A 22,802-nucleotide genomic window follows, 5' to 3' on the forward strand; every position below is an offset into this window, starting at 1 on the left:
AGATGTTTTGACCTCATTTTTAGGTCCTGCATTTTGACCTTAACATACTATATACACCCAGATACTATGCCTTTTTTCTACTAATGACTTTTATTCCAAAAATAAGTAGAGTTCAACAACAAAGATTAAAAAAAAATACAAAACAAGTAGAAAGTATCAATGATTTTGTTCAATAAATATTAAAGTTACTCATAGAAATAACCAACACAAAATAAAATGCCTAAAACTGAATGTGCTAGAATTATTATAGATTAAAAGCTAAAAATCACATCTTAATGGAAATACAGAAAATTGCAAAGACAAGCCAGAATAAGAAGCAAAGTTTTGTAGAAAAAGCTACCAATATAGAAAACTTACAATTGTTCAAGTTGTTACAGGGCAAAATTTCTTATTAATTAAAATATTTTAATCAGTATAAAATTTGTAATTGATTTGATGGGAGATGCAACCACTTTGGAAAACAATTTTGAGTTCCTCAAAATGTTAAACATAGTTACCATATTATAATCTAGCAGTTACACTCCTAGATGTATATTCAAAAGAAAAATTTGTACACAACTATTCATAGCTGCATTATTTTTAATAGTAAAAAAGTGAAACAACTCAAATGTCCATCAACCAATGAATAGACAAAATGTGGTACATATATCCATATAATGGAATATTATTTGGCAATAAAAGGAATAAAGGGGTACATGCTACAGTATGGATGAACCTTGAAAACACTATGCTAAATGACAGAAGCCAGTCACAAAAGACCACGTATTGTGTGATTCCATTTGCATGCAATATCCAGAATAGGCAAATGATAGAGCTACAAGGTAGATTAATGGCTGATTAGGGCTGGGAGAATGTGGAATGCAGTGAGAGTGACAGCTACTGGGTATTCCATTTCTTTTTGGGCAGATGAAAAATTTTTAAAAATAAGATTGTGTTGATGGTCTCACAATTCTGTGAATATATAAAATACCATTAAAATGTACACTTTAAATGAACCAACTGCATGTTATATAAATTACATCGCAATAAAGGACTTGAAAAATGGACTAAAGGCAAAATGAAAGTCCATGTAGCTTTGGGGAAAAACAGCTGGAAGAATCACACTTTATGATAAAGAACGTGAGACAGGCCAAACATGACCCAGGAGAAATAGAACTGCCAGAAATAATGGCCACAAAAACAAACAAACTCAAAATGGCACATGTTACTAGATAAAATATGTACAAAAAATTATTTGATGAATCAGATCTTCATAGCATGAAAAATAATTGCATCCCATAAAAAGACCTGCAATACCTTAAAAAATAAGACAAATTTTAAAAGAAAACATCTATGCCACATTGAAAAGTGAATAAAAATTAAATTAAAATAATATTGTTCATGTTGGAAAACTGTTTCTGGGTAAAGATACATCTGTATTAGTATAATTATGGTTTAAATGTTTATATTTATAAACTATAAAATTATCATTTGTGATTTTGTCTTATTGCTAAGAGGCAGTCACTTAGAGCTAGAATTGAGATGACTGATGAAGCTGCTTTAGAGTTTAGAAGTTTGCCAACAGTGATGTGATTTGACAAACAGGGATGTGGAGGGGAAAAGGTAAACTTGATACTGACTGGACTTAGCATTGCATCTCCAAATTGCCCTTTTCACCCATGCATTTCCCACCAGCCAAGGACCCTGGAAGAAATCTGGGGGCCCAAATATGGGAATACCATTAGCTGAGCGCCTGCAGTGTGCTCTACTCACCAGATTTGCAAGGATGTAGTGGTAGCCGATGCCATTCTTCTCTAGCTTTATAATCTAAAAAAACGCAAGGGAAGGGGTTCATTAATCATATTAGCAATGAAAGCCACAACAGCAATAATAATAGGAACTAACATTAATTGAGTACTCACAGTGTGCTCTGCCCTATCCTAAGTACTCCAACCACAATATCGCAACCATCCAATGATGGTGGCATTGGAGATCCTCATTTTACAGTCGAGGAAGTGAGGCACAGAGAGGTTAAGTAAACTCCCTATGGTTACCCAGCTATTAAGTGGCAGACACAGGATTTGAAATCAGTTTTATCTGATTCCAGGGGTAGAGTAGCATTTCGTAACCCCAAGGACCCAGCTGAAATCTTCACTTCTCTCCTTTCTTCTTCTATTTCTTTTAGTACTCTTTAAAATATGATTTTAGAGAGAGAGAGAGAGTGAAGCATCAATGAGGGAAACATCAGTTAGCTGTCTCCTGCGCACCTACTACTGGGGATCAAGCCCATAACCTGGGCATGTGCCCTGACTGGGAATCAAACTGTGACCTCTTGGTTCATGGGCTAATGCTCAGCCATTGAGCCACACCAGCTGGGCTACTTCTCTCCTTTCTTAAAGCCTTTCCCCTGCATGGAGACTCTCCTGGTGGGAATCATATGCTGTGTTGAATTCCCTGTCACTGTCATGATAATATCTGCTGCTTGGATGGACAGATGAATGAATGGATGGGTGTGTAGATGGGTAAATAGATGATTCCATTCCAGTTCTTGACCTTTAACTCCTTGCATGAACCATATTGAGATACAGTTCCGTCTTTCCCTGAATTTTGTGTTTTCTAAACCAGCTGGGTACTCAGACATTAATGGGATACTCAACCCAGAAGCTGAAAGGGAATGTCAGAATCGTCTGGTCCAAGCCCTCACTGTACAGATGGGAAGTACGGGAAGGGAAAGTGAAAGTGTGGGAAGGGAAGCTCCCACAGAGGTCTGGTGGCAATATCAAGACAGGGACCTGACTCTGGTGAGCCTCTCCATAGGATTCCTTATTATGGTTAATTATTAAGAACCAGGGTCCTCAAACATCCCTCTATCCTGAATGTGCAGACTGTCCCTAATCATTGTGGACAGGAAAAATATTTGTGGAAAGAACTTCCCAGAGGTTTGCTTGGGTAGCCAGACATACCATTCATGGAATAGCTAGGACTGCAGGCCTTGGTTCAGTCCTAACTCCGCCTGTAAGTTATGTCTTTTTTTTTTTTTAATAATCAAATTGGGGTTAGTACATCCTGCTCAGTGCCTCTCCCCCTGCACTGTGGCAAGGAGGCATAAAACATATGAGAACTATTTGGGCTTCTTCTCTAATTGAATAAATTTTCAAAGTTATTAAATCCACATTCAGACATCTACTTAATTGGATGTATGTGCATAGCATCTCACATAGTTTTTATGTAGGGAATAATTAAATGCAAGTGCACACAATGAGTGCCCTAAAAACAGTGGTTAGATTTTGAAATTCCAGACCACAGAACTCAAATACTATTGGGATGATAGTTTTATTAATAATTCTTCATTACTGTTTCATCTTCTTGTCAAACAGTTTGCTTCCCTTTCAACAAAGAGATACCTTTATCAAAAACCTATTCAGATCCTAATAAACTCAAATCAGCAAATAAAAGATATAAGATATTTCAAAACCCACTACACTCAGGCAATGGATAACTCTAATCTCCACAAGATAAAATTACAGTTTAAAACATAGGAAGCTAGCAGATAATTGATGACTTGTGGCCAATAAAAAGTATCAATTTCATATGTTCAACCTAATATTAACCTTTTTACCCATTTACTCTTCCACCTACTCAGTGGTCTACCTTCCCTCATCTTCTACATTCCCTTCACAAACATTTAAGTGCTTACTATGGACCAAGCATTGTGCTGGGGATTTTGTGGAAAGTGGGGCTTGCCTTCCTGGAAGTCACAGTTTACTGGGAGGAGACCAATACTAAACAGATGAAGAATGAAATGCTCACAGGGTTATGAACTAAGAAAGTTGTTACAAAGATAATTTACAATTTCACTTGGGAACATTACTTCACTGACCTCATTCCTTCAAATTTCATTTCCACTGGATGGCCTTAATTCACAATCTTTGTGTCTGGAATGCTGTTTTCTTTCTCTCTTATTATTCATAACCTTTATGGCTGAGTTCTAATCTCAACTACTCTGTAAAACCTTCTATGATTAATGAATCCAATTAGCAAATATTTATTGAACATATACTGTATGCCAAGCACTGTGCTATGGACAAGAGAGGCAAGGTCCCCATGCCCTTACTGAGCTGAGTTGACATTTTAGTAGGGAGCCAGATGGTAAATATATAAATAGATAAATGTTAAGATTTCAGTAGGTGAGAAGCACTATGAAGACAATAAAACAGGGTGATGTGATGGTTGGCCTGGTCCTGGTCTCTCTTACCTCTAACTCATTCTGAACTTAATGACTGTATTATATAATTTGGTGTCATATATTGATACAGTATTATATTCTAATAACCCTGCTCCCTGATCATAAACCTTCACTGCTTTTCCACTGTTTACAGAAACTAGAAACTCTTTAGAATGGTTTCCAAGGATAGTCATAATCTTGTGTTCATCCTCCTGTCACTATTTCCCAGTAGTCATTCAGCATCTTCAACAGCTGCTACCCATTCTATGAACCTCCACCCTCACATGCCCTCTGGGCTTCTCTATATGCTCTTTCTTCTCTCTAGCTTCAAGACTCTTATCTAGTGAATGGCTACCTGTAGATAGCCAGACCCATCTCATATTTGGGATCTTTGAGGCTTCATTAATTCCCTATTCTTTTCATTCACTCAAAAAACATTTATGGAATGCCTACTAGTGCTAAGCACTAGTGGATACAGCAGGAAAAAAAGCAAAACAAAACAAAAATCCCTGCCCTCATTGACTTATATTCTGGTTCGAGGGCTGGAGACAGAACAGGCAATTGATATTCTATTTAGAATTTGGAATCACCATCTCCCTCCTTAGGCAGAAAACTTACATTAGACCAAAAATATCTCAATTGCTGCATGTTTTGATAGTTTAGGATGATGCCCAGATATCAGACTGCATGTCAGGAGATGTACATTCTAGACTCATTATTGTCAGTAACTAGTTGTCTGAACCCATTGCAAATCATTCATCCAATTTGACCGTTAGTCATCCTACCTGGAAATAGTTGAGTGCAGATGATAAATCAAGTATTGTACAGATCCTTTCAGCTATTTGGTCTTACTTTCCAGAATAGAAGAATTCAACAATTTTGAAAGTTAACATACTATATAATCTGGAATACCCATACTAACAAGTCACATTCTTACAAAATACAAGTTTGTCCTTTGGCAAAGGAGCTAAAAAATGCATTTTTAAGAGGTTGGGCCTTGTAGGCAGAACAAGCTGGGTTTGAGTTCCTGCTTTTCTTATATGTTAGCTGTGAGTCCTTGGGCAAGCATAATCCCTTGTTTCTTCATTTATAAAATAGAGGAATTGATAGAAGCTGTTTTACAGAGTTGGTATGAGGATGAAGTAAGGCTATACATGGAATGGGTCTGGCATAGTGTCTGGTATATGGTAAACACTCAGAAAATAGTAGCACTGACTGTTATCTCTATTATGGAATGATATAGGACAAGTCATCAATCTACTAAGAATCCCTAATTTCATTCAGCACTTTCTCCACCTCTATCTCATCTAATGTGTTATCAGCTTTGTAGGAAAGGGGCTTTCATTCCTATTTTACAGATGGGGACACTTATCCCTAAAAAGGGAGTGACTCAAGAAGACAGTACTAGTGGGCAGTATGAATAGCAAAGATAGGCAATGCTTACATATATCATTTTCTGTTCTGAGTGCTTTACATGTAGAGAGCCTTTTAATGCTCACAGGAGCTTCCAAAAGGAAGCTGTTATTAGTGTACCCATTTTTCAGATCAGGAGCCTGAGATGTAGAAAGATTAAAAAATTGACTCAATGTCACAGAGCTAGTAAATACTAGAGCTGGGATTGGAACCTCAGCCACTCTGGCTCCTGGATCTCTGCCCTTAACTATTACCCTAGATTTCATTTAACTGAAATTCAAATCCCTTGACTCCAGACCAGAGAACTCCCATCTCAATGAAAACCATTTTTTGCTTGTTTCTCTTTCCTGGAGGAGAGGCCAGACCCACACTTCGTAAAAGTGGAACACAGAGTTAATGCCTTAAGAGTCGCTGACTTTCAAAATTTCTCCCATTCCATTGCTGAGACCTCTGAGTGATTGCTGAGCTGGTGTGTTGAGATTTCCTGTGGAGGCTGGCTGCAGAGGTCTTGAGGGCCATTAACATGTTTTGTCATGTCGTCACGTACCTAAAACTACCATCTTTTATTACATAGCACAGTTCAAAAATGATTGCAAAATATACTTCCTTGCAAGCAAATCTGAATGCACACATGTAATTTAAAAAGTCAGTAACCTACACAAAGACCTGCTACTTCTATGATGGGCACATGCTTTAGTTCTGAGAACTGGAAGAACCATGGCTTGGAGATCTGTCTGAAAACTGTTGAGGTTACAGTGCCCTTTCACAGAATGTACAATCAATTGACTTTTCAGAGACAGGAGAGTGTTCAAGGAAACAGTGAAAAGGGAGGTGCCTGCCAGCTGCCTCCTGAGACTCTTAAAATAGGTCAGTGGGCCAAATGAATGAGATGCCACATGTTGGACCAATGAGTGACAGAACCCAGAGCTCAATTCAGGAACCTGGCTCTACAGGCTGCGTTTCTAAATGTGATAGCCCTTTGCAAACACTAAATTGCAATGTAATTTTCTTTTTAAAAACAAAGGGAAGCACTGGAAGTCCGTTTTTGCTCAGCTGATCTGAGAACCATTTGAAGCCCTATGTCAAGGCTCCCGTTGTTTGTGCTATTTCATAAAATTTCACAATTAAAATTTATGAATTACAGAATGGGAGAAGAGAAGCATCTGGGCTTATCTAGTCGAGAAATCTCTTTGTAATACCCTAGGCAAAAGGTCACTGAGGTCCCTCTTGAACCCCCTCCCACGCCTACCCTGACCCTTTGCAGTGTTCACTACCTGGCCCAAGATAGCATTGAGGCGTTCCGATTCACAGTCCACCACCACCAGCCGCTCCTTTTTCTTCTCCAGGTCCTGAAAGAGCATCCGGTATCCCTCTTCCGTTGTTGTCAAAATGTTGACTGCTGTCACCTGCCAGTTCTTCTCGGCAGCTGTGTCCAGGACTTTCTGCAGGACGGACAAACCTGGAGGTCAGGTGAGAAAGACAGAAAAGTGGCAATTAGGATACTCAGGCATTTAGTACCACTTATCAAATGTGTCAGCCTGCTATCTAAACAGCATCTAATAACTGTCAACTTTTCATGAAGGTTCAGTATATCTCAGTACCTAATACTTTGCCTCTCACATAGTCAGTATTCAATGTGTACTGAATTCAACTACTGCCTTCTAATTTGTAACTAAATGATAGAACAGCCCATTACTCAATGCTGCTTTGTTTCATCTTTGAGACATAGATGGTATATTAGTTTCCTACTGCTGCTATAACAAATTACCACTAACGTAATGCTTAAAGCGACACACATTTATCAACTCATACTACTCGAGGTCTGCTGTTTGAAATATATCTTCCTGGACTAAAATCAAGGTGTCAAGGGGGCTATGTTGCTTTCTAGAGATTCTAGGGGAGAAAATTTTCTTGGCTTTTCAGCAACTAGAGAATGCCTGCATTTCTTGGCTTATGGCCTCTTCTGTCTTCTAAACCAGCAGTGACTGGTCAAGTCTTTTTCACATCACACTCTGACTCTTCCTTTTCTGCCTCCAACTTCCACATTTAAGGACCCTTGTGATTACATTGGGCCCAGACAAATAATCCAGGATAATTTCTCTATTTTAAGGTCAGTTGATTAGCAAACTTAATTCCATCTGTAACCTTAATACTTTTGCTATTTAATAAAACATATTCTCAGGTTCCAGGAATTAGGACACGGCATCTTTGGAAGGGTGGTGAAGGTTGTTATTCTATCTGTGTCAGATGGTATTTCTCTCTTGCATTATTAATCAATCTTTTGCACATATATTATTTCTGTCTCCCAGTAATACTGCTAATCCCTCCCACAGTGACCATTATGGTGGCTGGCCTCAGGCATCATTTTTAGATTAATATGCCTTCCTATCTTTGTTTCTTTTTTTAGTACAAGTTGTTTGGTATGGTGCTAAAAGTTTACTATATGTCTGGCATTGTTTTTCCAGCTTTCCTGCCTCCAACTCATTTAATCCTGAGAGGTAGTTACCATTATTATCCCTGTTTCACAAATGTGGAAATTGAGTCTCAGAGCAATTTAGTCATTTGACCAAGGTCACACAGTTAGCAAATGGCAGAGCTCCGAGGTCAGAGTTCTGAGACAGAGGAAACCCTTCTAAGAGCGTGGGTGCTTCTGCTGACCCCAGAAATGATCCTCTGTAATTAAAGTTAAAATTTTCTGGCTTTGTCACTTCCACGATTCAAGTTTTATCATGTTGAAAAGCTGTACTGAAATAGCCCTTATGCAGGTGATCCTCACAATGGCTGGTGTCTGAGAAGAAAAATCATTAAACTAAGAAGAGGGAAGAAAAACCTAAGAAAATAGAGTGCTTCTGGTTCTCATCTGAATAATGCCTTCCTAACCCTTGTTGAAAAACCATTTTAAAAGCCACTCTCCTGCTCAAATGTCTTCTAAGACTCCCTATAGGCAACCTCCTATAAAACATTCCTTTGGCTCAGGAAAAGAACTCCTCTGTCTCAGTTTCCAGATTTTGCATGACTCATTTATTTATTCACCAATATTAACTAAGTTCGTATAGGACTATCGAGTATACAAGGGGAAGGTAGGACAGTACTATATACTGAAGTTAGAAAAAAGAGCAGAGTTCCCACTTAAGGATCGGGAACTAGGTAAAGTGGTGTTTGAGGAGGTTATAAAAGAGAGGAAGGATTACATATGTATATTTGAGAAGGGAAGTGCATTCCAGAAAATGGGAACAGCATGAGTAGAGAAGCAGAGAAGAAAACAGTATAGCAAACATTAAGAGAATGTGATGTAAAATTCAAAATTTAGGTGGAGACAGAATTAGCAAGACCTGGGAGGGTGGATAATGATGATGATGGTGATGACCATAGCAGCTAATATATATAGAGGACTTTGAGCATCTCTTATGTTCCAGACACTGACAAGCACTGTGTAGTCATTTTCTCATTCAATCCCCACAACTTTATGAGGTAGAGATTGGTTTTATCTTCATTACAGAGATGAGGAAATGAAGGCATAGAGAATTTTATTCCCATTACATGAATGGTTAAACTGAGGCAGAGTGCTTGCCCAAAGTCAAACAGCTGGAGAGAAGAGAACATTGAATTCAACTCAGGTCTGTCTGACTCCAGTGTTTATGCTCCTAACAACCTTGCCATGAGCCATAAGCCATTTAGTTGAGGTCCTTGGTCTTTAAGTGTGGACTCAGGAGCCATGGAAGCTGGTGAGCTGTAGAGAGACAAGGTGCTTTAAGGGGATTATTCTCTCAAAGGATGTGTTTTCACACTACGAGTTAGAGATTAGCCAACGAAAAATCAGTCCATAGAAATAAAACATTTCTGAATTATTTCCCCATGCTTTTCAAGGAGGCAAAAGGCATCATTTTTCTTCCTGCTGGTAGTTTTCTCTCCAGCTTTCAACAGTCTGCCTCTCCTAGTCCCTGGCTTACCCCGGTCAGCATCATAAATGTAGACAAATTTCTGCCACTTGTAATGGTCGATAATACTGATGAGGGCATCCTGCAGCTCGGGGCGCAGCTGAAGGACAAACTGGTTGGATGTGTCAACAGGAAAGCTCGGTGTAATAAAGCAGACATGGAGGGCCCCGCAGAAGGAGGTCAGCATGTTGACGGTCCTCCGTTCATAAAACCCAAAGATGGCATAGACTCCTTTGGAGAACTGGGAACAGACTGGAAGAGAAGAGAAAGATTAATGGATAGAAGATGTTGCAAACAAGCTGTTAGGTGGCTCCAAAACAAACCTATCCACTAGTCCAGTGGTCGGCAAACTCATTAGTCAACAGAGCCAAATGTCAACAGTACAACGATTGAAATTTCTTTTGAGAGCCAAATTTTTTAAACTTAAACTTCTTCTAAAGCCACTTCTTCAAAATAGACTCACCCAGGCCATGGTATTTTGTGGAAGAGCCACACTCAAGGGGCCAAAGAGCCGCATGTGGCTCGCGAGCCGCAGTTTGCCGACCACTGCACTAGTCCATTCATACAACCCATCACCTAGCCATCCATCATCTAGTCATCCACCTGTTCAACCAACCAATCTGTCTATTCATCCTTTCAACCCATCTGTCTATCCAACCATATACCCAAACACCTATCTATCTAATTCAATGTTTATTAGGTGCCAGTTCCATGCCAGATGTTGTCATGGATATTAGTTAAAATGTATACAAAATATGTCCTCTCATTTTATGTCTTGAACAACCTTCTTGAGATAGGAAAGGGATGACTGGGTCATCTTTTAAAGAGGAAAACCAGAACTCAGAAACTTAATGCACACCTAAGACATGTGATATCTTGACCTCAATCCAGTGATTTTTCCATGACACTGCCCATCACTTTAAGGCAAAACATAAAAAGATTATACAGGAAGAAAGAGGTCTGCCAGCTTGCTGCTGATTCATGTTTAAAGTTTTCCCAGTCTACCCTTGGCTTTTGGTATTCATTTCTCTGCTGATATTCATTTTGTATTTGTACATTCTGCTAGCTGATTTTTTAGGTCCCCTTGTGTATCAGCCATAGTAATAGTTTATCTCTGTGTGTGAACATCCCCACAGGAGCCATTCTGTAAGATCTCAGTGCAGTTACCAATTCTGGTTTGTATTGGTGACAGTGCTAGTTAGAATACAAAAAAAGAGGTCATACAGCCAAATTCCAGGTCAGTGGGCGACTGAGCTTTATTTATTTATTTTTTGCAAAAAGAAGTTGAATTTATTAAAATAAACATTTTTTATGATTAATAAGCTCACTAGAAAATAAGAAACACTCCAAGCAAATGATACACATTCAAAGAATATGGAGCTAAAACTGGGGTTGAGAGCCACGGAGAATAAGCAAACATGGAAGGCAGGGTTGACCAATAGAAAAATGCCACTATCAATTCTGAGATTGAGAAACTCAGCCTTGGGTTGCTGGTAAAGTTGAAGAGCTGATTCTTAGATGTCTATATTAAGTTAGGCCCTTCCACGAAACTAATATTACAGACTCATTTTTTAACCAAATATATGTTTGTTCTGATTTTTTATTTCTTTTTAAATTAAATTTATTGAGTTACATTGGTTAATATCATTATATACTTTTCACATGTACAGTATTATAATTTGATACCTGTGTACTTTGTGCTCCCCTCCGGAAGTCTAGTTTTCTTCCATTATCATATATTTGACCCCTTTACCCACTTTGCCCTCCCACCACCCTCTTTCCCCTCTGATAACCATCATTCTGTTGTTAAACTTTATTTTTATATATGGTATTGGGTGAGGGTTCAGTCTTTACCCAGTCAGGTGACCACCTCCAATGCCATCCTCTATACCTAAAAATTACCCTCCCATTATGAATGGTGAAGAAGATGAGTCTTTCTCATCAAAGATTAATTACTCTAATTAATCTTTAGAGTAATTTTAAAAATTTTTCACATATATTAGCTTATTGAGTCCTCATCATGACCCCCATGACTTTGTCATTATTGTTTTTTAAAGATGAAAAGTTAATGTTCTTAGATCCTTTGCTCTCTTAACACATTACCTGCTTGTATATTTACCACATTGCTTTGGATATGAGCCTCAAATATTGCTCCATAAGAATTTTCCAAATATGTTCCATGAAACCTTAGGCCCACAGATGCACTTTAACAACAAAAAAAAGGGTTTCTTTTCTCAAATAAATTTTAGAAATTATACACACCTTATCCTCATCTTGGAGGTTCATACCACACACTAACTATGTAACCCAAATTTTGTCAAATATATTTTCCCTAGGGCCCTTTGTTGGTGAATACTTTTAACTTGTTTTTAAAGAACCTTTGGGTCATGCTGCACTAAAGAATGCAATTAATCACTGGCACCCAGTTATCTCCTGTGAGTCTCATTTCAGAGTCAGTCTTTAGAGATAATGGCCTTTATATTATATTTGTCTCTTAAAGATTGCAACTGAACAACACAAGTCATCTGTCCAACCTCCACTGAAACCAGCATGCCACCTACAGGACACCTGGCAGGTGGTCATTAACATCTGCTTGCATACTTCCAGTCCTGGGCATTCACTACCTATGAAGGTGCCTAGGCCATGGACTGACCACTGTTTGAGACCAGAACCTCATTGAATGCCTGCTCTTGACCCACCCCACAGCCCTCCTGGTAGCTGAAGGTGGTCCTCGTGGACTCTAGCTTTATGGCATTTTGTTCTCATCAGTGAAATTCATTCTCCATCCAGAAGCCAGAGGGATCTTTGTAATTAAACAAAACAAAACACATTGCTTCCCTTCCTTACATAAAACTTCTCAAAAGTTTTGAGGTTTTCCATTTTACACAGGAAAACTCCCCAAGCATGTAAAGCATGTGTCCATGACATAGAGCCTAAATGACCTGCCCCTCTGACCCCTCCTATCTCATAGCTCACCTTAATCCGTGCTCTAGCTACCCTGGCCTTCATTCTGCTCCTCAGGGCTCTGAGCTCATTCTGCCCCGGAGACTACAGTAATGTTGCCATCCTCTACCTGCCATGCTCTTTCCTTATCTCTTTGCAAGCATCACTCCTTTTCAGCAACTGTATCTCAGCTCAAATCTCACTTCCTGGAATAGGCCTTCCTTTATCATCTCTCCTAAATGGTGACTCTCCCCTCTCCTCAACCCCACCTCCCAGTGAGTATCACATCACCTTGTCTTACTTCTCATATTTTACAATAATTTTTATTTTAAATCATTTTCTTTACTTGTATATACCTGTGGCTGCTTTGGTCAATGTTAATTTCCCCAAAGCCAGGATAGTGCCTGGGGCATGGTAGGTGCTTAATAAATATTTGTTGAATGAATGAATGCTGAGTGCTTAATGAGAGGGTCACATAACTCATAATAAGGAATAAGGAGGAGCTGGGCCCCAAACAGAGTACTGTTGGGTCACCTTGGACCTCCTTCCTCTGAGGAAGCTGTTTATCCTTCAACATTTATACTACTTTCTCTTTCACCCTAATAAGGACATACTGTCTGCTCACGGCAGACAATAGACACTGTCATTAAATGTCTATTATAATTGCCAGAATCAAGATTTCCATAAATATGGATTTCTCTACCAGCAAGCATCCATTGTATATTATTCTGCCCATGTTAAATATAGATTTGTCAAAAAGCACAATCCATCTTACTGGGTGAAGTGAACATCGGAAGCACATAAACCCTGTTAAAATATTGTAATATGTTCTCCATGGTATTTTAGGGTGTCTTCTCCCCTTGCTACAATGAGATATTATCCTGTGGGTTAGAAATCATATGTTCCAGATCTATTCCCTCATGTCACCTACTTGGTTTCACATCTTTAGTTGGGCCTCTGGGGGCATCATGGCTGGTACTTCTTTTGAGAACTTTAGAAGGAGAGGAAGAAAGGATGAGATGGGGTGGCAGAAATAGAAGGGAATAGATGTGGTAAAATCTTTGGCACACAGAGGCTAGGATTTTCTCCTCTCAAATTATCTCCCTATTTTTCCTTTTTACAAATCCCTCTTCCCTTAAACTGTTGTGTATTCTCCCTTTAAGGCTAAATGGGTACATTTTCGAACCCCTCCCTAAAAGAGCATGGCTGGAAGTAGCCTGGCCTAGATTAATTTCAGTGGACTCTGGTCCCCAGAATTGCTCAGTGTCTGACAACCTTCATTTCACCTAATCATGAGGAGAGAGAGAGAGAGAGAGAGAGAGAGAGAGAGAGAGAGAGAGAGAGAGAGAGACTGTAGGCCCAAGGCTTTGGGAGAATGCAGTCATTAGTTATTGATTAAAAGTTGAAAATGTAATTGATAGTTGCAAGTCATTTCTTTGAATCTGTCACAATAAGTATTCAGTGTGAGGAGATAGCAGGGTCTTGCAGGAAAAGTACTAGATTAGATGCCAGCAGGCCTGGAGGACGCTCTTTTTGGTTTTCTCACAACACAATACTTAGGTGACCTCGAACAAGTCTCACACTCTCCCTGGGCCTCAGTTTTCCTGTACATAAAAAGATGGTTTGGACGCCATAATATTTAATGTCTCTTCAGGCTCCAACATTCTTGACTTTAGCCTAATTAATTGAAAAATGTTTACTGATTGACAGCAATTTAGTTATTTGCTGGTCAAACTTAGAGCAGCTTCTAGTGCTCATTTTCAAGCCCAGAAATCAGAGGAAGACTGTGAGTTCTTGGATTCGACTGTAACAGAATCCCAGCACTAAATATAAGTGCATTTGAAGTCTTGAGTTTTATTTAAGATACAGTCTTTAACCCACTGTGTGAGTTAGTTACCTAGCAGACAGTAGATGAGAAGAGGCAAATCAGAAAGGGGGCTAGAGGTGGAGACTGTATTGTTAGATACAACAAGCAGGAGGGAAGAAATGGGAGCGTTCAAAGGCTGCATCAGAACTCTGCAGAGAGTCTCACACTGATGCTGAGTCAGAGCAGACTAGCCTGAGCCTGGTACCCTCCATTTAAGATTGCAGTGCTGCATAGAATGCCTCCGAGAGTAATAATTAAGAGCTGACATTTGAGCACTTACACAGTGCTAGACACTGTGCCAAGAACATTTCCTCGCATTGACTCCTTTCATCCTATGAGGTAGGTTACAAATTGGGAAAGTGAAGCCCAAGAGTAGGGCAAGGCAAAGCCAAGATCTGAACTCCACAGTCTGACTACAGGCCCGAGCTCTTAACCTCTGTGCTGTGCCATCCCTCTCCCTACACAGTGTTGGAAGAAAAAGTCTTGGCACATTGGTCAGCTTCGGTTTCTAGAAAATCTCATGAAGCACACTGACTTCCCCTAATGCCAGATAAAGAAGCGTTACTGTGTCAGGGTCTGTGGATACTAAAACAGAACAAAAACTGAGCGGTGTGCTCGATGCAGCCCCTGGGAATCATGAAGGACACATGTACCACATCTGTTCTTCTATTGGTCCATCCATCTGTCTATCCACCCATCCATTCATCCATCACATGACATCCAACATCTACCACTCTTTAGGCAGTAAAGATGCAATGGTAGCCCATTGTGGCTCAGTGGTTGAGCATCCACCTATGAACCAGGAGATCACGTTTTGATTCCACGTCAGGGCACATGCCAGGTTGTAGGCTCGATCCCCAGTTGGGAGCATGCAGGAGGTAGCTGATCAATTATTCTCTCTCATCTTTTATGTTTCTATCTTTCTCTTCCTCTCTGAAATCAATAAAAATATGTTTTAAAAATAAAAGATGCAATGGCAACCTAGGCTATCCATGATCTCCAGGACTGTCACCTTGACATGGGAGAGAGGGACAGCTAATCAGGCAACTACACTGCAGCGTAAATTCTGTGGGAGAGATGAGTACAGGGCCCAGGCCTAACCCCAGCATTTGGTAACCTCAGAGAAGGCCTTCAAGAGGGTATGCCAGCTTTGACAGTAGAAGATGAGCAGGAATCAGCCAGGAGAAGGAGGTAAGGGCAGTTCATGTGCATAAAGCATATTCCTGGTAGAAGAACGGTGACAGCATAGACTGGCAGAGAGAGAAAAGACACAGTACATTCAGGGAATCCTGCCAGAGTTTCAGATGCCGAGGTCTCTGCCTACAAGAGATTCTGTAGCAGAATACGTCCAAAAATCAGAGCAAGTCAAAAAATGAGGCCAGGACTTCCCTACTGGGGAAGTAGGAGGGCAGGGGGACGGGTGAGGGCAGGAAAACTCCCACACTACACGGGGCGGGCTGTCCAATTCCATCCTTGGCTTACTCAAACCTCTTTGATAATCATTCCTAGTTAAAGCAGTATCCACTTAGTATCAATAAATCTCCCAGCCCTGGGCACTCGCTCTGACAGCTCTCTCCAGGGAGGGAACTCCTGGTATTAGCAACTCCCTTTTTATTATCACTTCATTTAAGGTCTCTCACACAAATATTTCTCCCGGCTCCTGGCTCAGATCCTGGAAATGGCACCCTCGTTGTAAATAGTGGATAATGAGGTGACAGGACGGGTTCATTTTGGGGAGGGAGATAGAACGTGTGGGGGTGGTTAGGAGGACTTTTAGACCCTTATCCCCCTCCCGGAATACTTTTATCCTTATTGGTATGAATGACATTGTTTATCTGATTCTAATCTTGTGACATCAAATGTGCTTTATTTCTGTCACTCAGAGGACAGTAAAAGTGCCTCTCCGCTCCATCCAATGATACTTTCTTGCATCTAAGATCTAATACTGGCATACAATGAATAATAGATGCAAGTTGTCCCCATCCCCTCTAAACAACGTCATGGTCACAGTTATTTAGAATTCTCAGATGTGTCCAGGGCTTCCTTGCCATTGATTAGGTAAAAACCTTATCAGTCATTTGTTAAATTCAACAAATATTACTAGTAATTGGGCACCAGGAGCTAACATTGCCAGAAAATTGGGATACAGTGATGACATGAGACAGACGTGCTTTCTGCCGTCACAGGGTTGACACAAGGTCAGTACATTTTATGTCAAGGGAAAGAAAGGGGTATTTTGAGCGAGTAATAAGGGGGTCAGCCATAGAATAAATGATCATAACTACGATTACAGCCAGTGTTTACTGAGCACTTAGCACAGGCCAGACAGGATGCTAATAACTCGTATCAATATGCAGGTAGAAGGACCAGTTTACCCAAGGCAGTAAGGTGAGAGAGAGACAGAGAGGAGGGGACCTTCGACAGATTCCAGAAAGGCCACTGTGGCTGGAGGAGGGATGTGGCACAGAGCTGGAGGTGGGTGGGGACCAGACTGTCCAGGGCTTTGCCAGCACTGAAGAGGTTAAACCAGTGTGTCATGGGTCAGAGTTGCATTTCACTTTGCTTTGGACTCATCTCAACTTTCCTGGGCCTTTTTTCACCCTGGCCCTGGAGGCCCAGGTGGGACGTGGCAGCAAAGGGAGACACAGAAGAGGAGCTATGTCTCCTGCCCAGATTTGTGCACTTATTATGAAACATGAGTATTAATTACCAGGCACTGAAAGCCAACAACATGTGATACTGTATATGAGGCTGTGAATTAGATGAAGGCTGAGCTCACTGGTCCTTGAATTAGACCCATCTTGTGGGCTGACACATGAAACCAGGAGCCAGGGAAGGACAAACAGACGGATAGATCCTAAGTTCTACTGCAAAACTCTTCAAGTGCCTGCTATGGTTCTGGAAAAGTGAATTCAAAGAAGCTAATCTGGGGCCTTCTGGACTGCATTTCCCCATCTGGACAGTGGAGTTTATACTAAATTAATGTTTTTCAACCCTTTTTTTTGGGGGGGGGGTAGGTATGTTTGAACCTCTAATAAAACTTATATACTTGTTGGGGATGTGTAGTTCTACAGATGGGGACTTTCTCTTTCTTCTCTCCATCTTCTACCTATCTACTCACCCATCCATATAACACATGCTAACTGAGCACGCAGTGTGTGCTGGGCAGCAGGTGGCACCAGGGGCTATAACACTGGATAACAAGACAAGTTCCTATTGTCTTGGAGCTTAGATTTTAGAGAGGGGAGAGAGATGATATACAAACTGACAAAATCATATTGGATATTGAAAGTATTACAAAGAAAATAGCATAGAATGGCTTTTTCAGACAAGATGGTCAGGTAGACCATCTCTGTGGCATTAACATTTGAGTTGAGAAATGAACCATAAGAAGCAGCTGGCTAGGCAAAGGGCCAGAGAAACAGTTTTAGGCAGACAAAACGAAAGTACAAATGCTCTTAACCAGGCGAAGGAAACGATTGATGAGCTTGATAAACAGAAAGAAGGCCAGTGTGGACATAGTATAGGGAAAAGAAGAACAGTAAGGACGAAGGTGAAAAAAAAAATCACATAACTCTCTAAGTATACAGGGCACTTCATGGATATCATGGGTACCCTTGGAGCTCTAGAACATCATCATCTTGGTCTAAGAGGGTCAGTACAAGCTGAACTTAGCAGACCTTTTGGATCTAACCACCAGTGGTTTAAGTTAATAGAGGAGAAACACAGTGGAGGGTAAGGTTGCCAACTCACTGAGTTGGAAAATGGGAAGGGAAACATCTGACTTACGTGTAATGGGACTACCAACATGGGACAGTCAGTGCATTCACTGGGTTCTAGGGTAGATGCTGCTGCCCCTCAGATGTTTCTAAGCTTGCTGTAGGCACTGGGCCCTCACTCATGCTCTTGCTTCAGCCTGCACAGGCCTCCTACCTTTTCCTATTCAAATCCTTTCCACTCTTCAGCTCAAATGCCACTTCCTCCATGAAGCTCTCGTCGCTCCCCATTACCAGCTGTAGTCTCACAGTCTCTATTTTTCTTTTCTTTTAGATGACCATAGAAGTGTGTACCGCATCAATTTTTATCTAGCACTCATGCTTTATTAATGTGGGTTCTTTGATTGCAAGAACAGAAATCAAAGAGGCTGAGGGAACTCCAGGAGAGAGAGAGAGAGAGAGAGAGAGAGAGAGAGAGAGAGAGAGAGAGAAAGAGAAAGAGAGAGAGAGAGAGAGAGAGAGAGAGAGAGAGAGAGAGAGAGAGAAGGAGCTTAGAGAAGACAGGCATTGCATCAGCTCTGGGAATCTAGATGTCAGGATTTCACGGACAGTCTCTTCAGAGTGTCACCATTCCTCCAGCCATTTGTTATTACCTGCACAATACAGCTTGAGACTGGCCTTGCTCAGGGCATGATTTGGTGCACCCCTTGTTCAAGGGAAGACAGAGCAAACTAACTATCTTCCTAAGATTAGATAACATCTTCCTAAGCTCTGGCAGTTAAATAAAATACAATACAATAAAGGTGCTATGAACAGGGAGAGATGGATACTGAGCATATCAAACTAACAAATGTCTCCTACATTTCTCTTTGCTAGTATTTTATAATATAAGTCAAAGTCTAAGACCATGTTAGAAGTTCCATAAATGTCACATACATCTGAACACTTTAAGTAAGGAGCTATGTATAATTAAGTCATTGCTGCTATGGATTAGACACCATGGCAAAGAGTGGTGAATAAGACAGATGATACTTTTGCATTCAAAGAGCGTATATTCTTTACAGTCCCTAGAGGGCATTGCACAATGACTACACTGTATTTTTGGTACAGGTAAATAATTTTGCTAATATTAATCAATTGATACTATTCTTGACAGTTGACCTCATCTTGCTTCCAAGGCTCTTCTTGAGCTAGATGAACTCATTATTTTTATTTATATTATCAAGTGAATTTTAGTGTATTTCTATCTTTTTACCCACAATGGAAGTGTGTAAGCTTCCTTGAAGGTAAAGGCCCTCTGACTCTATCATTTTTTCTTGTATGTGCAATGTGCAGAACTCTGTACAGAGCTGGAGAGGAAATAAGCATAAATGTTTGGTGATGTTACTTGTTTCACAGTCTTCTAAATTAGGCTGACCATCTAGCAACCATGAGTTTGGGGGTATACAATATCCCCACCTGGCCACTATGTTTCAGCCCACTGAAGCCTGCCACTCCCTGTTACCTGAGACCATCAGAGAATGATATCTGTGCTCTTAGGCTGGCATCTGAAACCCAGAGAAACGTAAAGTATTCTACCTACAACACCCAGTCTCCTTAGCCAGTGCTCCCTAGGCAAAAAGGTTTAAATCCCATTAAATAACTCAAACCTTATGAGGTTGAATGGATTAAAACAAGGACATTTTCACCCTGCATAGCAAACTGCTTATCACTATGTACCCATGCAGTGTTACAGGAAGAAGATATTTCCTATAATGACACACACACATATATATATATGTGTGTGTGTGTGCTCTCCTCCTTGACCAACACTTAATCTAGGAACAATCATAGGATCACAGATTGTTAGTGCTAAGAAGGTACCCAATCTTGAGGGCCTGTTGGACTAGAAAAAAGACTTCTAACAGGTGTCTGACCATCTCCATTTTAAAGTCTATTTCATTTACATGTGCTTGGCATGTAGCAAAACCTGGTGTCCAGGATATCACTAGCCTCCTATCTCACATGATGTCAACATACTGGAGACTTCCTACTACCTAGCTATTTTGGGGTGGCTGGCACTATTTGGGAAAAATACTATTATTTTTATTATTATTATAGTTATGTCACCATTTGAATGTTTACTATGTGACAAATCTGGTTCTAGGCACTTCACATGCATTTTGTCATTTACTCCTTACAACAACCATTTCTTTTCTATTTCATGTAAGAGGAAGCTGAAGTTCAGGGGGGTTAATTAATCTTCCATGAGTTATTCATGTGGTGAGTGACAGTGCTGGGGGATGAATTCAGGTCTGTCTTATTCCCTAGTCTGTGTTTGAACTATTCTGCTCTCTTCCCTGAAAGTCTATCAGCACAAACCTGAGCTTTTGTTCCCTGGATAATAATGCCAGCCAACACTGAGCACTTCCTGTGCCAGGTACTACGCTAAGTGCTTTACACAGAATCCTTGTTCACTAACTTAATTGTATGGAATAGGGATACAGTTATCATACCCATTTTACAGAGAGAAAACTGAGGCTACTTAACTTGACCAAGGTCACATAGCCATTCAGTAGAAGATTCAGAGCCGAAACACAGGCATTCTAACTTCAGAGCCATTGCCAGGTGTCTGAAGGTGTCTCTATGCCAGGTATCTGCAAACGTTTTCTGCAAAAGGCCAAATAGTAAATATCTTGGGCTTTGTGGACCATATGGTCTCTGTCGCATCTAGTCAATGTTGCTTTTATAGCAGAAAAGCAGCTAACAACGTGTAAACCAATGAGTGTGAAACTTGAATTATAGCATAAAACCTTATTTACAGAAGAAACAGGCATTGGGGTTGGATTTTGCCTGTGGGCTGTAGTTTGCAACTCCTACTCTATGCTCCTCTGCTATGCGATGGCAAGTAGCCTCAAATAGTGACATTTTGGGTGAGGTAATAACTCATAATGTATTCTATGGTTTTCAACTCTGTCGCATTCATTTTCTCTTGTGAATACCCAGTAAAGTAGGTAGGGCAAGAATGATGACCATTGGGCCCATGGATGAATGAGGAACCAAGGATCATGCAGCTGGGAAATGCTGGAGACAAGTGTGAGCCCCTGTCTTCCTTTTTCACATCATGTGGTTTTTCTGCAGCGACACTGTGGGGAGGGCAAAGGAAAGGAACCCTGAGAGACTCACAGTCAGTGGATGATGACCCAATTCAACGGCTCACCTGCTTCTGTACAAGAGCCAGTTGGACCTTGAAGTTCATAGACAGACTCCAACTGAAGTCTGATACACAGACAGCAATACGGCAAGTAGATGGGTACTTCTGAATTCCAGGCCTCCTCTCCTATGTGCTGGCCTGCTTCGTACTAGAGGAGACCTTAACACTGCCTTACAGCTAAAGGCTACTCTGCTGTGATGGCAAAAATAAAAGTATTTTGTTTCTTATTTGCCATTCTTTCCTTATGAAAATCATGCATATAAATGGATTTTCCTAAGCAGAGCAGCAAACCTACGGTGCATGGTAGACCCATCAGCTTGACTGGCACTTGTCAATCAAGGCAAAGTTTTACCAAGATCCACAGATGACAGCCTGAGGGTACCCTAAATCAGTGAAATTATTTTTTTTTTTCTGCTAGGTATGTCCATTGAGGAGGTGAGAGGATAAAAATGAAGGATGAAGGGTAGGGAAATAAAGAAGTTCCAGATTTCAAAACCAAATGACACCACCAGAAACCAAATACTACTTCCTCTGATATCTGAATTCACTCCTGACCTCTGCTCTTGGCTGATTTCCTGAGCTGAACACAAACCAAATGCAGAGGTGGATACAAAAGAAAAGCTGATTTTTTTTTCTTGCTTGCTCTTCTAATTTATGGTCTCAGTAAAGCGTGCTGAGAATATCACATTTAAAACAGATGCACAACCAGTAGTCTTGCTATGAACATGTAAAAAATCTTGCCTTTTCAACAGGGATGTGAAGAACAGTCACAATAAGGCCACTTTACAGTGTAAGGCTGCAAGCCTGCCCCCCTGCCTATCTCTCCTAGTCTGCTCCAAGGCCACACCCCTTTCAGCACTGCTTTCACACTGGTCTTTGTTTTTACCTGTCAGGACTGTCCAAACTTTCTTGCCTTGGGGCTTTTGCACTTGCTGATTTCCCCTAGAAAGCTCTTCCAACCCTCTTTGAATAGTTGAAGCACATTCTTCAGGTCTCAGCGTTAGTATTCTCTCTTCTTAGAGGCTTTCCGTAAGATATATATCCTGCCCCTTTAATATTCTTTGCAGTACCTTGCTTATTTTCATCATAGCTTATCTCTGTCTTTAATTATTCTGTTTAATTTTTAAAATTTATTTGTGTAAATTTCCCCCAATAGGGCAGGTATCATGACTATTTTATCTTCCAACATAGTCCTAGCATCTAGCACAGTGCCTGGCACACTGGAGGCACCAAAATGAATGAACGAACGAATGAATGACCATAGAAGCTGCTTGTTCTTTACAGGACCTTAGCCAAGTTATTTCCCCTCTTTGGAGTTCATTTCCTCATTTGTAAAAGAAGTGAGATTCAATTAGCTCTAACACTCTTCTGCCTCTGAAAGTACACATGTTCTTAGCATTTTACAGATGGGAGAGTTAAGGCAGGAAAGCATGCTGTTCAGCCCAGGGACAGGCGCTCCAGTCCCCTAGACAGTTTCCACCAACTGAGAGTCTTTAGCAAAAGCCCAGCTGCCTTCTCCACAGAGACA

The 22,802-nt window shown here is 40.5% G+C and overlaps 1 protein-coding gene across 2 annotated transcripts in view; it reads right to left on the bottom strand.

Annotated features, from left to right (window-relative positions):
- Positions 1 to 22,802, bottom strand: part of GRIA1 (glutamate ionotropic receptor AMPA type subunit 1) — a 267,156-nt gene that overhangs the window by 112,670 nt on the left and 131,684 nt on the right. For both annotated transcript variants that reach the window (XM_080671958.1, XM_080671959.1), the window contains exons 3-5: positions 9,568 to 9,807; positions 6,892 to 7,076; positions 1,753 to 1,806 (exon numbers count right to left, since the gene is read on the bottom strand). In XM_080671958.1, coding sequence (XP_080528084.1) covers positions 1,753 to 1,806; positions 6,892 to 7,076; positions 9,568 to 9,807 — 479 coding nt within the window. The remainder of the gene's footprint in view (positions 1 to 1,752; positions 1,807 to 6,891; positions 7,077 to 9,567; positions 9,808 to 22,802) is intronic.

This window comes from Plecotus auritus (genome assembly GCF_963455305.1).
Source record: "Plecotus auritus genome assembly, chromosome: 6".
NCBI lineage: Eukaryota > Metazoa > Chordata > Mammalia > Chiroptera > Vespertilionidae > Plecotus > Plecotus auritus.